This window comes from Megalops cyprinoides, chromosome 18, assembly GCF_013368585.1.
Source record: "Megalops cyprinoides isolate fMegCyp1 chromosome 18, fMegCyp1.pri, whole genome shotgun sequence".
NCBI classification, from domain to species: Eukaryota; Metazoa; Chordata; class Actinopteri; order Elopiformes; family Megalopidae; genus Megalops; species Megalops cyprinoides.
Window position 1 is genome coordinate 16956238 of NC_050600.1, and position 18362 is coordinate 16974599.

The following is an 18362-nucleotide window of genomic DNA, read 5'->3' on the forward strand; positions in this document are numbered from 1 at the left end:
GTGCATAACTGAGTGAAATGTCTGGATGGGGACTGTATCAGAAAGGACATGCTGCTTTGCTCCTGAGAGGGAGGACTGAACATACACCCAGCTTCTGCTGTAGTTCTGGGAAACTCCGTCTGAGCAGCGGTCGAGCACAGCACCCTGCATCTAAACACCAAGCGTTTGATCCACTCGTGTGATCCGGTCCCTCTGCGAATCCATCTTCCCTTTAATACGGTTCCCCTGTCTATTTCCTCCACCCTGTTTTTTTTTTTTTTTTCTTTTTGAAATTGAATATTCATGAGTTGCCGGATTAACATTCGGAGGCACACCTTCCTAGCACCTCTTGCTGTCGGTGACATGACCTGTCAAAGCTGTGATTAACCGCAATGTGCTCCTCCTGACACTTCCCTCAGATGCTAATAGACAGGCAGATAAGGAGGCAGGCATGCAAGCCAGTAAATAACAAATACAAAAAAAAAAAACAAAAAAAGAAAAAGACTGCGAGGGGGAAGGAGACGGAAAGACAGACGGCGAATGGGAAAGAGGAGGTGTTTTCGAGGCGAGGGGATTAATTAGTGCGATTACTGCCGTGCCGTTATTGAATGCGCCCCGATTGATTGAGTTCCTTTGTCACTCAGGGCCAATTTTTTCCATGCTGCCTCCGAGCTGCACCTCTGCCTCTCTACCTTGTGGTGGTGGTAAAAATAGGATAATTGCTTTGAAAAGGAGAGCAGCGGCATGGGCCCTTTCTCATTTTTTTTTATGCCAGCGTGAAAGCCAGACAGGTGATCAAATGCATTATTTCATTTCAAAGACCCAGCCTCTTTCAGAAACTGTGAGTCTTTGTGTCATTTGACTAAAGAAAAAAAGTACCCTTCTGTATGTAAATGTGAACATACAGTAACAGCAAGTTGAATAAACTATACCTGTCATTCAGATATGAAATGAGGGAGACTTCAGCTTTCCTTCACTATATTTATTTTCTCTCCTCTCTCAATAGTGGATACATGTTCTTCTTTGCCTCCCTGCTGTGACCAATAAGTGTCTCTCACCAGATACAGTATTCAATAACCTGATGTTAAAAAGCAACAATGATAAATTTGTTCACCTGCGGATTCTAACTGATTGAGTTTCATCCTAATGGGGCATTATGGGATTTCGATGCTCTTAGTGTGACTGACAACTGCAGAGTCAAGATCCTTTGAAGATTATTTGAACAAATATTTTGAAAGGGTTGGCCAGAGCCGGAGCACAATCAGATGTAGAATGGGTGGGAGGCGCAGTTTGACTTGAAGGTGATGTAGATTAGAAACAGCTGACATTAATTACTATGCAGGGATATGATATTTTCCCAGCCGCCTTGTTTCAGTCACACCTTGGTCACTTCTAATGCCAACATATTCAAAAAGAAAAAAAAAACAAAACACAAAAAACAACAGTTCTAGACTACCACCCAATACTATTGTTTGCCACAAACAGAAATGAGATACAGGATACCAACCACCGAAGGAGCTGATAGATCCTGTTTCTCAGATGTAATAAAAAGGCTGTCATTATGTGCTGGTCCCCCACACAGGGACTAAGAGCCGCACTCCTGGGTTAGCATGCTGTTCCACTTATTCATGACCTCAGAACAGAACATGTCTACCTCTCTTTGGACCTGGCTCAGGACACACAAGGGTAACCACAAGCACATGTAAAGTCGCTCTGAACTAATTCATTCAGGAACACTTTGGTTTGTTGCAAGACCAAACTGCTGTACCTTTGATTAAGAAATGTGTCTGACTCCAATTTTGTGTGTGAGTGTGTGTGTATGTGGGGAGTGGGGGGGGTGCTCGCGGCTTGATAATCTGCATTTTTCTTTCTTTCGTTTCTTTTTTTTTTTTTTTTTACAAAAGGACATATTGCAAGCAGATCACAAAAAAATTAGCAGTTTGAAATTCTAGAGAGGGCGAGGAGTCCCAGACCGTGCGAGCGTGCATGCCACAAAATGCAATGTGTTCATTGTCACTGGCATAGCCCTGGAGTATTTTCCTGAAATTAACTTTATTAAGGAGTGTTCTTTGTGAATAAAAATATTTCCTGAATTTTGGGATGAAAGAATGTCTAAAAAAAACATACAATCAGAAGATGGATTTCTATCATTTAAAATTAGTGGTTTGGTGAATTTTGCTCTTAGTCACCCATAGCATTTATAGCATGTGTGCGTGTGTGAGAGACTGTGTGTGTGAGTATGCTGTGTGTGAGAAAGTGTGTGTGTAGGTGTGCATGAATGTGTGTGTATATATGGGTGCATCCAAGTGAGAAAGTTTGGTGTGTGTGTGTATGCGACAGAGATACAGACAGTGTGTGTGTGTGTGTGTGTAAGTTTGTGAGAAAGTTGAATGTGTGTGTCTGTGTGTGTGTTTGTGATTGTGTGTATGTGTGCTTTTGTGCGTACTTGCCAGTATGTGTGTGCGTGTGTGAGTACGTGTGTGTGAGTGTGTGTGATTGCATGTGTGTATGTGTGTGTATGTGTGTGTTTGTGAGTGTGTGCGTGCATGTGTGTGTGCGTTTGTGTGAGTCTGTGTGTGTGCGCCCAGCGTGAGCCTCTGACCTGCAGGATGTATCCTCGTACGTAGTCGCGGAGCGTCCAGCCCAGGCCGTGCAGGATATGCAGCACCTCCTCCTGCTTGAGCACGCTGAAGAGCCGGTCCAGCAGGATCTTGAGCCGCACCGGCACGGCCTGAGTCCCGTACAGCATCAGGCTGCTGATGTCGAACACCACGTTGGACTGGACGATCTCCACCTGCGTGGGGTGGTACAGGTGCTGCGTGCTCAGCTTGTCCAGAGCTGGGTGGAGGATGGGAAGGACAGACACACACACCAGAAATGCACTCAGTTAGAGGGCTTTCACACACTTCCTTCAGCTTGATTCTTCATTTCATTTAAATGTCTCCTATGAATCCTATGAATTTGTGAGGCTAACAATTTGTGACTAGTTCAAAATGACAGTAACACTTTGCCATATTTAAAAATGTTATGTCATTGCATGTTTTTCATAAATTTAAACATGTAAATGGGTCAAGAAAATCTAAGGTATTTAATTTGGTGAGAAACATTACAAATAAATAAAACTATATACATATATAATATTTATTGTACATGGGCAAATGAATGCAACAAAAATTACTATGAAAAATATTTTTAATAACTATTGAAACAAAACAAAACAAAATAACATACACGCACACACACACACGCACACACGCACACACACAATTTGTTCGAGCTACCTTACACTAAATGAAATGAAATCAGTTCTGAATTGCCTCTTTCTTCAGTTTCCTATGATATGATTCCAAGACAAGATTGCTACTGGCTTTTTAGCAGCCTGGAGCACAACCACAGTTAGTTCACAGACACTGCTGTCTGCAGTTTTTTTTCTTCTTCTTCTACCTCCCCTCCTTTTTGTAACTGCAAACTTTGAACCCGGTCCAGCTTTGACACACACGCTGCCTCTTCTGTTAATAGCTATCAAGTTTCCCCCCCTGTCTCCCATCTTCTTTCTCAGACAACTGCGCACTCAGCAGCACGTGATAATAACACATCCAGAAGATAAAAGCTGTGGCATTAATGTAATTGTCTGCCTTTTTTCTCTTTAGCCTAATCTCTCTCTCACTCTCTCTCTTGCTCCCTCTCTCTCTAACTCTCTCTCTCTCCCTCTCTCTTATTTTCTCCTGTTCTTTCTTCTCCCCTCTGGTTCCCGGTGCAGTTATGACTGTCTGTGTGACACCTGTTTCTGTCTCCTCTGATCCTGGGACAGCGTTTCCGCTGACGAGGTTTTTGCCTGACAACAGATCCCGCCAGACATGAACATAATAAAAAATGAAGAACTACTTGTCAGAGCGGCTGCCAATGCACAGATGAAATGAAATATAAAAAAGCGATTCCTGACAGTTCTGAGGGAGACGGAGGGAGATTGAATGGGGGCCCTGTGACGGTCGCTGACGGCCGTCTCACACCAGCCAAACAGGTGTTTTCTTTTATCTTTATTCTTCCTCTCTCCTTCTGCTTTTTTCAAACTACATTGCTGTGAGAAAATGTTGTGCTAGGGTGTTGTAAGATCTTTAGTTTGGAAGCCTAAAATGTACAGTAATGTATGTTTCATTTCTTAATTAAGACTAAACTCTGCATAGTAGTAAAGCAGTGAAACAAGTGAATAAAGTTATATAAAGTTGTGTATGCATATATATATATACATGTATATATATATATATATATATATATATATATATATATATAGAGAGAGAGAGAGAGAGAGAGAAAGCAAGATAGATGTGTGTGTGTACCCCTGATCACAGATTTAAAAAAAACTTCTATCAATATCAATCAAGACTGATGCAATCAAATAAACGAATACACTTCATTTACTCCTAATTACATTGTTTCTGTTACATTTGTAAATACTTTTATTATCACATTAAAACCTTATTAAGTGGTTCCTCCAACTACATAACAGCATTCATCACCTCTCATTGACTTTCATAAGATTATTACCAGACATCAGATGTCATAGGGGGGAATGCATCATAACAATGCCTCATGCTTTGAGGCAGTTTATGTCAGTTGTAATATGCAATTATGAATGTTTATGAATTATTATGAATCACATCAGGACACAATTGTGTTTGGTTTGTGCTCTGGGCATAAGGATACCACAGGACTCCCAGAGCTTAACCTGAAGAACTGCAGAGACCTTCGTGAGACTGTCAGGATGCAGCTGCAAGTGAAATCAAAACCAGGGACATTAAGATCACCGCTCTACATTCAATACAAGTACTGGCAAAAAGAAAGCAAATAGCGTAGCCAAATTAATTGCAGAATTAATATTGCCTCTTGGTGATGGAGGTTGGTTTATTTTAATGGAATGTTTATTTTTTATGTATTCAAAGGCAAAATATTGTACCATATTTTGTGACTTTGAATATTTTACAAATATAAATATATCTGGCCTTGGGCAATGGCATGGATTTAAAATTTTGTTTGCCAAAAAGATGTTGGCATCGTTGACTAAAATAAGCCTTTCACTTTTGCTGATCACCTGACACACTGAGTCCACTTCACTGGGTGTTTAGATTCCACACTGATACTGATCAACTGACTTCTCTGCAATCGGTGGTGAGATAGAAACATCGATGGCCTACCTTAAATAAGCAGAAAAACTTCAGTACAATCAACCCCCCAAACAATTTCTTAAAAGCAGAAAAATACATTACTTCAAATAAGTTTGCCACAGCCTTTAACTCTACCTGATTTGCCTAGCCTTTTAGGCACAAAGATGCTATTTGGGTTCTTACGATGTACTCATACATATACTCAGCACTCATGATGTATTTATTAGTTGGGCAATTAATAAGGTTCTCTAGATGATAAACTCCACAAACATTAATTGAGATACATTGCATAGATGCACGACAGCATTGCGCAGGAGACCAGGCAAAACAGGCAGGTTTATGAAGGGCGCTAACTTTACGACACGGAGACAGGACACATAATGGGATGGGTGAAAGAAAGCAACATCAGCAGAGCTGTAACCTGAATCGGAGGGCCGAGGCGCCTCCTCCGTGCTGAGTCTGAGCAGCCTACAGGCGCACATCTGCCTTGTAACTTTCACCGCGGGGTTAACTGCGGATCTGCCACCGATCTCAATAACCTTTTCATCCAGGAGCATTTTCTGTCTTTTTTCATGCTTTCAGGAGCACATGCTAATGCTACCGAAGCAGTTTGCAACAACCTGATATAGACTATGCCTGTGTTATCCATAAGGTCATAAAATAGCATGCAGATGCAACAAATGTTTTAGTTATTGCTGTACATATGAATTTCAGCACCCGGCAAACAATCTGTAAACAATCTGTAAAGTACATTAGAATTAGACTTATTTCAGTAGGTATGAATTTTAGTGCAATAAGAAGCTTTGCTATTGATAAGGATGTAAGGGTACAGGTCTTTGGCTTTGAGTCTGAGAAGGGGATGACACCTTGCTTTGGGCTGAAGTTGATGATCCCCTCATTTGGACATCGTACACAGGAATAGAAAAAAGGGGGAGATGGGGTGGAGGACGGCTGCTATGAACAGCTGATATGAAAAGAAGTGGTGAGCCTGTTTTTCATACTTTAGAATCGAATGAGTTTGTCAATTGCATACCGATTAAATATCTTACACCGGAATCTTCATATGGAACTTCAAATGTATGTCACTATAGATCAGTGCAGTCTCATGCTTGTGTTTGACTTTACCTGCAATGTACTTCAGATTAATGATAAGATGGTGAATCTCTTTACTGAAACATCTTTGGGAACTCTGAATCAAGCTGTGCCACGTTACCCCTAACGTGCTATGGCTGAACAACTCAACTCACAATTTGGTCATGTCATGAATTTGCTATCTTTTTCAGGGATTCCCACTGTGGCAACTTCATTGCAAAGAAACATATCTTGTCCAAGTGAAAGTGATTAATTAATTTATTGATTACCAATGTGATGTGTAAACTACAGGATGACTGTTATTTCATTTTTGTCTCATGTTTGCAGTATGTAAGTATAAAAGTTAAATAAAAGGTTACAGAGGCTGATTACTGTTGATAAATAGACACTCAGCATCATAAAACATTACACTTGCACTTATACCTACTTCTAACCCCAGATTTCTCCTTTGGTCACCAGCTATATCCACTGAACAAAACCAGCCCTGACCCCATAAACTGAATTCATCACTGACACTAATTCACTAAGTTCTCACGTACACATCTATGTGGATGCTGGCAGAGCTTGAGAGACACAGACAACAGGGATGCCACGCCTGCGCTGTCCTCCGCACCTCAGGGCCAGGAATGAGTCAAAGGGCTGGTGTGATTTAGAGATTAAAACTTCCCTTCCTGGTCTCTGAGCGAGGCCATCACCCAGCCTTGCGTCATTCTTCCCAGCCTGCACTGAGCCTAGACCTCACTATGGCCGCCTGACGTACCAGGAAATACCATTCAGAGGAGCACAGCTATTGTGAATATACCCTTTCTCTCAGGACAAACGAATGTGCCTGCTGTATTATTTCAACAGAGCGCATTAGAACAGGAGTGGGGTATAAACTGTTGATGACAGCCGTTACTAAAGTGTCTGGTGGCACAGATCAGCATACGAAATGACTGTTCTGTACAGGAAAGTAAAAATGTGAAAGCGGTGAAAAGTCAGGTGCACTGGAGAATGGAGAGGAGCCGTGCTGTGAGCCACGCCTGCAGAAGGGGCGGGGCGCAGGGGCGGGCAGTGTCTCACCGTGGGCCACCCAACCATGCTTGCACTGGTCACATGTCCGCAGGTTGATCTTGCCCGGCTGGAAACACTCACATGTGCAGTTCACCAGAGTACAGCGGATGGCCTGGGGACACAGAGAAGGGAGAGAGAGAGAGAGGTGAGACAATCAGTGTGACACCATGCGCTGCCACTGATGAGCTTAAGGAGAAGGAGAATCACACCAGTTCAAGCCAATTGCCCCTGGATTCAGTCAAGCCTCTCCACAGATTTAACTTGTAAATAAATTCAACTGTCACTGTACTGCCTTTTTCTATACAAAGTTTTTCTCCTTTAAATTTCATAATCAGTTACTGAACTGTCCTTTGTGAAAAAAAACAAATAAATAATAAAAGATGTTTGCAGTTATTTATTGGTCAACGGTCAGGTCATTGACCGAATCCAGAGGTAAGGTTCATTGATACTATTAATAAATACTGTAAAGGCCTGTAAAAAAGGTAACAGAGGCATAACATTTGTTTTAACAATAGCTGAAATACTGATGCTGACCTCAGTGCTGAGATCATAAGGACAGCTCATAAACTTCATACAATCACTGCATCAATCATAAGCCTTCCAAAAAATACAAATCTTAAAAACTGCAATTTGTCTTAGTGTGAGACATAAAGTAGCTTTGTCTCTGAAAATTTTCATGTTCAGACTTAAAATGCAAAGCATTAAGTACCGTACATTCTGTCTGTGTTTTACAGGACACCCATCATTAACAACCCAGCCCATATGCAGAAACCAACTCATTTTTTAATTTCCATGTGTTTTCAGCTCCGAGCCACAAATTTTATGTTGGCATCACTTTTATACTGTGAATGTGTCAGAAAAAACATTAACAATGAGCAAAATCTTCTAATTAGTTTAATAAGAGGAAAATAATTTAAAAGGGACAGATTAAAATATTCTTTAAATAATTCAAACTAACTGTCCTTGAAAAAAGCATTCTGTGCACATAATGAATACACTGAATCTGACCAAGAGTAATGATGATAAAGAAAAATCTCATATAGTTCATTTTAATCATGAGTGTGTGATGGTGAGGGCAGTGAAATTCCAAGAATCAAAATGCAATGACAGAAGAAACCTACTGCAACAAACTTCATAAAGGCTATGTGCTAATTGAAATTAAGTCAGTAATAATAGTAATGTATTATTATTATTATTATTATTATTCTTATTATTACATCAATGTTATTATCACTCATTTTTGGAAGCACTGGCACTACCAGTTTGAGCTGATTAAACAGCACTGAAAGCAGGTCACAGTATAGCTAAAATATAGCTCCATGTGAGGCTATACTGGGCTCTCTCTCTCTCTCTATCTGCTTCATCCATTAGCAGCCATTAGGAGCAATAATAATTACTGGTAGTGCTGAGCTGGGGGGATGAGGCTCAGAGTAGAGTACACACCATAGGTTAAACGCCATAGCAGCTAGCCCGTCCAGTTCCGTTCCAATCCTGCTTTATGACTGTGTAAAAACCCACTTATTAATGGGGACCTTCAGGGTCTTGGTGTGTAGCGCAGGCTATTGTGGATACCTGAACCTGTAGCTCAGTCCCATGTGGGCACAATGCCCAAATTTAAACACAAACTCTAGGCTGAGGAAGAGAAATTTACACTTTTACTGTAAGTAAAAACTCCCTGTTGTGTGGTTAAATTTTAATACATTTCAGCTTATCTCTTTTGCTAATAGGGAAAGAACTAACCCTAAAGGAATTTGTGCTACAGAGTTGTAATTACTGAAGGTTCACTTTTTTCCCCTGAATTTCTTTAGACCCGACAAGACGGGCAGAAACGAATGATCAGAGAGAGCCTGGCTTAAGAAGATGTGGTTTATGGGTCTTTGTACATGTGTGAGTGGGCATATGAGTACATGAGAATGTGTGTGAGTTTCAATATACAACAATGTGATTAGTGTGTTTGTGTTTGTGGTGCAAGTGGTGTTGTGCTTGTGTGTGTGTGTGTGTGAGTGTGTGTGTGTGTGTGTGTGTGTGTGTGTGTGTGTGTGTGTGTGTGTGTGTGTGTGTGTGTGTGTGTGTGTGTGTGTGTGTGTGGGTCTGCACAGTTCTCAAGCCACAAAAGTATAAGGACACAGTGCTGCAGAAAAGTCTGTCCTGCACTCATAAGCAGCAAAGGTCATAACACCCTCACTGAAATGAACTCCGCAGTAACAGTGAGTTATTTGCACTCGCTGGCTGGCCTGATAAAGCTGAGGATGATACGCAGCCCATGCAGAGGAGCCCTGGGGAGGGAAGCGCTCTGTGGTTTGCCCCTGCCAACACCAGTGTAACTACGGGAGCTGCTGCTAACTCCACAGCCGGGGAGAGAGCCGCATCACAGCTCTCGAATGCGTGTCTGCATCTCTGTGATGCTCCTCAGACGTCCAGGTCGCGTCTTTTTAAAACAAAACTGGAGAGTGTTGCTCGCCGCGATGGGCCCAGAAGCATGGGGCGCTCCACACAGTAGGAGCAAATCTCTGCCCGATGTGAAAAGTGTCTTCATTAAGGAAAATCATCTAAAGTGAACATGTCAGTCTCGGGGCGGTAAAGCCTAGGACGACGGCGTTCATCCCGAAACTCATGTGACCCGTCTGTCCGGAGCACGGGCGATCCGGGGTCAGATCCCAGCGGCGTGGGCCCAGATCACCCGATAAGCCAAACAAAACCTGACGGTGAGATATCAGACAGCCCCATACAAGGAAATCACTCTCAAAAACCCAGTCAGGCATTTTATTAGATTACCTGAAATTAATACCATGTAGTTTAAAAATTCTGTTATGATTTCTGCTGTTTTTTTTTTAAACTTCAAAAAAAAACCCAAATATGGCAATTGCTTTCCGAGACAGCTCACGAGACAGAGGGATCTGTGATGAGACGAGGTCTCATCTGTTTTGTGGTAACGCGCCGTCCTCAAAATTCACCAGTGTCCTGTGATCAGGCCCTGAAGAACACCACACTGAGGAGCTAACAACCACAAAACATAATCCACAGCAGACACATTCGCTACACAGCAAGCTAATAAGATTTAAGGTCAGTCACCAAAAGCCTGATTAGCAGGGAGGTATTTAAACGAACATTAAGTAATCCCAGATTAATGCAAATTAGAGCGTATGAGATTAAAGCATCCAGTGGCTTTGCATTTGTATGGGGGGGGGAGTGTGTGTGTTTTTTTTCCCTCTTCTCTGCACCAGATTTCAGCTTCCCTCTTTTGTCAGGTCATCCTTATTTGATCCCGAATTACAACCTGCTTTCCATGTGTCGGGATTACACACGTGTCAGACTGTATTTTTATCACCTAGCGCTTTGTGGGTCAGTGCATGTCTCCTAATAACAAGCTATGTCATGCGAAATAAAACACGACTGCTAATTTCCTACAGAGATGATCCACAATCGGGAGGCTCCTCAGAGCTCCCGTTCTTGCCCCGTTGATAGCGGGAGAGAGCTTTAGCTGGAGCCAAAGGCGTCTGCAAACGCCAGTCTGTTATTATTTATCTGTTGACCGAAAGACCAAAAGAAGTTCCAGCGCCATTGCATTAAAGAAGCTGGTTTAGCGAAAGTTGCTTATGAATGCCCTTTGAAGTCACTGCTTTAAAAAATTTTTTAGGGCCCTCTAATTGCGCTTAATTTTTCATGCCAAAATATGGATCTCAGAATATGGACGGCTAGACTGGAGTAAGCCTGGCTGAATACATATCCTCTCCTTTTCTTCACACAGAGGGAGTTTGCACATGTACCGCTATGGCGGGAGGGCGATGGGGGGGGGGGCAAGGGGAGAGAATGTCAGAGAGAATATCAAATGAGAGTCCTTTACTTTGGAGTACAAGGGAAGGGAGGGGCCAGGCTTGCAGGCTAATTCCAGTGCTGTGTTTTAGTGATATGGGCTTATTTCCCCTGAGTCCGGTGCCATTTGCCATGTTGTTCTTGCTGAGCCACACACTCTCCAAAGTTGTGTTTATTTACCTCCCTGCTCGGTGTGTGGGGCTATTGAAAATGTTTACTTAAATTGCTTTCACTCGCTCTAACCTCATCCGATCTACCAACCTTGGACAAAATCTTCTTGTGTATTGTGTAAAAACAAAAAATGTATTATACACACACAAATCCACATACATACGCGCACACACAAAACCACATATGATAGCACTTATCTACCTGATATATATATATATATATATATATATATATATATATATATATATATATATATATACACATACATGTACATACTGAAATGCTTTCTGGCCCTGAGAAAGCTGCAGTATCACAGACCAATAGAAATATCCTGTGACATTTAATTATGTGGTCTATACAGAGAAAAAGAGACCATTAATGGCTCTTTTATCTGTTTTCCCTGTTTACGAAACCACACGGACGGCTGACGAGATAGTTAACTTATTCTAATAAAGCACTTGGAACATGACAGTCTGCTCAGCTGCCACCGTGGCGGGGCCTTCTAATCACCAACTTATTGTATCTGCTGGTAATTACACTTCTCATATCTTTCTATTAACGAGACAGCGCGTTCCCGAGCACTTAAACAGGCCACTTCTCACACTGTGAGGGCAGAGAGGCTTTCCGCTGCTAGAGTCCTGCTACAGATTCCTTCGTGTGTAAACGCACACCCACACGCAGCAGAAAAAGGGGAAAGGGACCTCGGGAGTGGAGGAATGTCATAAGTATCTTGAGCAAAAAGGACAAAAAAAAAAACTGCAGCAGAAGTAAGGAAAGTCCCTAAAATTCTGAGCGTGCTCTGGAGCGAGGGCCTCTCCTTGCCTCGCCTGTCTGTGGCTGCGCTGGACCTCTCTCACTGCTCACACACACATACATATGTCACCGCAGCACAGGAGGGCTGCTATCGGTCGACATGCCAGATAGTGCATATTAGTCACTGAAGTGTCTAGCCAGTGTTTCCTCTCTGGCTCAAAGGACAGGGGACATTGTGTGGGAGGTGGGTCAGGGTGAGTGTGTGTGTGTGTGTGTGTGTGTGTGTGTGTGTGTGTGTGTGTGTGTGTGTGTGTGTGTGTGTGTGTGTGTGTGTGTGCGTGTGTGTATGTGTGAGTGTATGCATGTGTGTGTGTGTGTGTGTGTGTGTGTGTGTGTGTGTGTTGGGGGGGGGGTCTTCCTGAGTAAGCGGAAACGGTGCGCATTCTCTCAGACAGGAGGTGGACAACAAGGACCTGTGTCACAGTAACCCCACGCGACTCACCCCAACATCTTCCTGCGCGTCTGAGCAGCCAGGAGGGTCGCCACACATCCCTCCAGCTCATAACTTTTCGCTCACAATAATGAGCCAAAACCTTAGGGTCAAAATGAAGAGATGACCCGCAACGGCCCAACACATATCGGAGTGCTACTCTGAAACGCACATTCGGTTCTGCGGCAGGCCTTTAGTTCCCTCTTTCCCACCTATGAAACTCTTTCTGTGGAGTTCAGCTGCTGAAGCTCCGTTAATATCCTGCCAAAAATGTGGAGCAAATCTGTGGAGAAAATGCGCCGACTGTGTCCTAAAAATCAAAGCCCTGACTTCAGAGAAATACCTTGGGACTTCACAGTGTCAATATGAGAAACAGGTGACTAATAAAGGAGAGTTATATAAAAAAAATCTCTTTGTAGTGGGAGGTACACCACACATATTGAGCTTCCTTTATACAGTGACAGTGTGTGCTATGTCTCCCATTACATTTGTGCTCTAACCAGTAAACTCTGGAGATTTCCGATCTCATCAGACCCTAGTATTTATGGTGGTATAACCCATCATTGACTGTAGGTGTGTTGTGTTGGCACGACCTTTTAAATTCGTATCAAATTTGAACAAATTGCCAGCATGGCTCATTTTCCATTTACAGACTCTGTTCTCTGCCTGAGCCCCTGCTAGCCCTCTGTCAGAACCACAGACCCGGAGCTATAGATGTTCTCTATTAATGAATGACTCTGCGGAGTGTAGTTCACAGAGACTGACATTTCCTGCAACAACCTCAGTGAAATTTGTTTCAAAACACAGAACCAACCATAAAATATTCTGAGAGATTTCATGCAAACATTTACCATTAGCAGGCATCTTTGTGTGAAATGACATAATTTAAGAATCACTGCACGCGAGAGGGTGTGTTGCTGCAATACGTTTGGACTGAGGAAGGCAAATATGATCCATATCTATTAAAACCCTTTCATATTCTGGCATTGTGTGCCTCCTTAATCAATCTTAGATGGAGTCCACACATAAGATGATAAACAATCATTTCAAACTTCCAGACCTCTCTTTTTTTTCAAAGTAACAATAGTGTTGCGCGCAGCTACATCGTACAGAGAGTTTAGAGGAATGGGCTGGCCCAAAAAACAAAACTAAAATAAACACGGGGAAAATGGAGGACTAGGCAATGATGAACGCAGATGAATTTCAGATGTTTTTGGCTCACCGCTCTCATTCCTTTTTTTTTTTCCTTATATGCAATACTTTATCGAATTTCATAGCCAGCTGCGACGAAGCGGCATTTATAAGAACGCACATCAAGCTCACATGTCCCGCGGCGCGAAGAGAGGGAGGACTTGACCTTACGGTGTTATTGAGGCCTGACGGCTGGGATCCTCCTGTCCCCCGCCCACAGGGCTCCAGAGCCGGTCCCCAAGGCCCCATGGGATTGAACATGGGATACGACGTAATGGCCAAGAGTGACAAAGAAGCTGCTGTCTGCTGAGCTACACTTTTTCTTCTCCTTCTTCTTTCTCTTTCTCTCTCTCCTTCCCTCTCTCTCTCTGTCTGCCTGTCACTCTCAAACTTGTTCAGCTCGACAAGACGAGCAGACAAAGTGTGACTTCGGACGCGTCTGATCATTATTAAGGTCAAAGTTTACACGTTCATTCATGTGACTGCACGTTCTCGGCTGGACGTTAAAGGGGTTGCTACTCCACGTCCTTGGTTTGACCCAGCTGTTGATCCTCAGTGCTGATAAGACAATAAAGGCTTGCATTACATTTTCCCACTCGGTTGTACACAGATATGACATGTTTCACACAGGGAAAGTATTGATTCAGAGGCTTTTGTAGCCACATCAGGGCAAATCTCGCAGTAGTAAGTAACACCAGTGACAACAATCGGATACGAGCAGAAAACCACAGGAGAGCACCTTATCAGGTGGACTTTGAGGTAACACGGGACACAGCAGAGTTCATGAGGCAGAAAAGCACACGCAGTTCCAGGGTTTGTCTGTAGGCCAAGGAGTTTCCTGGATCTCCTGACAATCTCGCCCAGGGAGATTAAAACCGCGCCCTGTGACAGTGAGACGTATCCAGGGAAATAAGTGCTGTTCGAAGTGCTGGAGGGAGGTTTGGGGCGTAGGTGCCGGGCAAAGGAGGGGGGTGCTGCGGAGGAGGGCGCTCGGAGGGGGTGGGGTGGGGGGGTTGAGAGACAGGCTGTGACTGATCTTTTCCCTGTGCCTGCCGTCACCTGCTGATTTTGTCCAGGTGTTTTATGGTTATCTGCAGGCGCTGGAGCTCACTCACACACTCGGGGAGGACGCTGCCAGTCCTTTCGTGTGCTTTTGCGCATTCCTCACACACACGGTGGACAGACACAAGCTGGATGCCTCTCGTCTCGGCCAAAGGGAGGAAGGAGGTGCGTGGCAAGGGGCCTTCGTATGGTACCGTATGTAGGGAGCGGGGCCTCATTTCAATGCAAGGCCCTGGCAATGTTCCCAAGTACCGGATTAGGGTTAACACGGGGGGGAAGGGGCTGTGTACTGGAAACAAAGTGCTTCAAAATGGCAACTGTGTCTTTGCTGTACCTTTCTGAGAGATCAGCCAGTTCAAAAAAGAAGGCCCCTGAAGAAAAAAAAAATTCACGTTGGATCTGCATGATTGCGCTATGTGGCGAGAGGTACCCCCTGTTTCAACAATGTGTGTGTGTGTGTGTGCGTGTGTGTGTGTGCGCACGTGTACATGTGTGAGTAAGTATTTGTGTGTGTATGTGTGCTGTGTGTATCTGTATGTGTGCGTGAGTGTACGTGTGTGTGTGTGTGTGTGTGTGTGTGTGTGTGTGTGTGTGTGTGTGTGTGTGAGCCTGCACACAGGCAGGGCGGGAGAACCACAGAGGTAAAGGGGGAATGAGGCTGTTATTTTATATGTAAAAATGTTACATTTTCTCCAGGCCTGGCAGTCATGCTGGGTGTTTTATGACACCTCTCACTGGCAACAAAAAATGAATGGAGTCGGCAGAAAATAATTCTCTTAAATGAGCTGAAGTGGGGTGCTCAGCTGACCTGCCAATCAGCCGTTCCGTTACTATGCCGCCATTCCTTTCTTTTTGGCTTACAAATTATTTTGTGGATTTACATTGTTAAAAAAAGTATAAAGAAAGAAAGAAAAAAAAAAACCTGTCTGTAAAAAAACTGTTGGTACCCATCACGGAAAATGTTTTCCAATTACAAACCACACACATAGGAAGCTATAATCACTGCACACACATTTAAAGCACTTTGTCCATCTTAGCTTCTTTAATGTACAGGAACAAAGCCAACGAAACTTATCTGCATACTGTAGAACTCATTTTCCTCCAAATACCAAGAGCTTGAACCTTGTTCAAGTTCCACTAATGCTGATCCGAAACACGCTCACAGAGCTGCAATTACTAAAAAAGCCGAAGCCAAACAGATTGACTTACTCAGAGAGATCTTAACTCCTTCTGTGCCAGTTCACACTCCATGCAATGTTACGACAAGCATTATTAAAACACAAGTGTATGCCTTCTGTGACAATGGGAATTTGTGGGTCAGAATAAGAAACACACCAAGGGGATTAGGAGACAGGTATGACATATTCCTAACTATAGCCACATTTAGCTCTGACCAACCCTGTTGCAAGCCAAATCTTTATGTGTGAATCACATAGGGCTGGGAGAGGGAAGGCAGTACAGGGTAAATTACAGGGTAGTGGGCGGGGTTCACCTTAAGCATGAGTCAGATATCAAATCAAAGGCAGCAACACTGACCTGGTGAGGATGGTATTTCCTCACCATGGACAGGATGGCACTGCAGAGAGGAGAAGCCGTGCTGAGAGTGAGGGTGTCACCAACACGTTTGGCTGGACGGGACAATGACCTGACAGGGATTGCAGGTATAAAGGGTGAACAATGAGCCCGCAGGGGCCACGCCCCTTAATCCCAGTGAGCATGCTCAGTTGCAGTGAGACGGGAACCTAACTCTGGCTGCACAGTAATTGGATCGACTCCAGCTTTTCCGTGCCATTTAGCATGTTCAATTAAACTCAGATTCAAGAAATTACCCCAGCTAATCATATCAAATACCTCCACAACACAAAGAGAACACAGTGGTGTGAATGTAAACCAAAACAACAAAAGCTGTTTCTATTTGCACAGTGCAACAATAGGACCCCATGTTTCACAGTCCACACATATGTATGAGCATTATTTCATGTGAATATTTAAAAAAAAAAAAAACATGGTCACCTACTGTTTTAATGTCATATTATTGCAGTGGCCATTGTGCACAAATTCCAAGGCATTATTCATAAACAAATGTATTGACTCACTCACAAACAGTTGGATTTCTTCAGCATGCAGCTGTTTCGCAAAGCAATTTCGCAGAAACACAAGCGGGAATGCAGCTCAGCACAATCTGTAAGGGACAGCCTTTGCTCGGGCCGATTGGAAGAGACAAACAGAAAGAATGCCTGTGAAAGACATTCACACCTGCTTGAATGCACTCTCAAATGTGTGAGCGCAGGGTGTGAAGTTTTGACCAGATTTATCTGCACAATTATGTGAAACAAGTCCGGATATTACACATTGGAGTGTGACAGCACTTTAGTGAGGACTCCCACAGACCTAAGGGATGAGGAACCAGGGCCCCAGCCTGTGCTGACACTTATCACTGTCCACTTATGAGTGACAGAGTGAGACAAAGAGAGAGAGAGAGAGAAAGACAGAGACAAGACAGAGGCTACTCTTTGGGTGTAACCTGGGACAAAGTGGAACATCCTGTTGCAATGACCTCCCTACCAGAAAGCTGTACTTTCTCAAACTTTACGGCAAAGGTGACTCAGATTCAATATCTGTCCAATAAAGAGAAAAACGAGCATCCTTCTGGGACTGAATGCTCAGACTGTGGAGTTGGCAGTGTGTCACATCAACAGAATGTGCGTCCATTGATGTATGCTAAATGAGTACACAGGTTTTTGAATGATAGGTGTCTTATACTCTAAATGGGTGGAGGGAGTGTTTTATTTGCTGTACTGTTTTCGATACATTTTTGAATGTGTCTATCATGTGCTTTGGCCACATGGATTTACCTAATTATAATAAAGCATAGCTGAATTTTTAATTTCCAGACATGAATATAATGGAAGGGGGGAGAGAGTGGAAGAGTGAGACACGGGGGAGGGAAAAAAGAGAGAGAGAGAGAGAGAGAGAGAGAGAGGGAGAGAGAGAAAGAGAGAAGGAGAGAGAGAGAAAGTGAGGGATAAGGGGAGGAACGAGGAGGGAGAAGGAGGAAAGGAAATTCAGGAATCTGGGTGGTCTCTCTGTCATCTTTTAAAAGTTCACAGATGGAGGGATGAAGTGAACGGGGGACAGCATCGGAGCCACAGATCAGGCAGTGTAAGGATGGAGACAGCATGGGGACTGAGAGGGGACCACAGTGCGCTCCGGTATGTCCACAGCATCCACTGGTGAAAAGGGGACTCCCCTGGCACATCAATCTACATCCAACCACTTATTTCCATGTTCAGTGTTTACTTTGAATCTGTTAGTAATTGTTTAAAGTGTCTAAGACAACGAGCAGATTTATTCAGCTTCAATTATTGCTGAAATGAAACAAAAGTACATGAGAAATAAGAAAGAATGAGTGATGCACAGCTTAAGGAATGTACAGTGACTGGAGCATGCCTTAGGGACATGCTGCCCTGACACAGGACAGGTTGGGTTTTACAAAGTTCTTACAGCACACATTTCTGAGTCTTATGTTAAAATCAGCAACTTTTTATTATTACAGTGCTTTGTAGAAAAGATCAGCCCCTTGTGATTCCCTTTTA

The 18362-nt window shown here is 43.3% G+C and overlaps 1 protein-coding gene across 2 annotated transcripts in view; it reads right to left on the reverse strand.

The window, feature by feature from the left end:
- bnc2 (basonuclin 2) overlaps positions 1-18362 on the reverse strand; it is a 180310-nt gene that overhangs the window by 46717 nt on the left and 115231 nt on the right. For both annotated transcript variants that reach the window (XM_036551972.1, XM_036551973.1), the window contains exons 3-4: positions 7296-7398; positions 2582-2817 (exon numbers count right to left, since the gene is read on the reverse strand). In XM_036551972.1, the coding sequence (XP_036407865.1) occupies positions 2582-2817; positions 7296-7398 (339 nt within the window). The remainder of the gene's footprint in view (positions 1-2581; positions 2818-7295; positions 7399-18362) is intronic.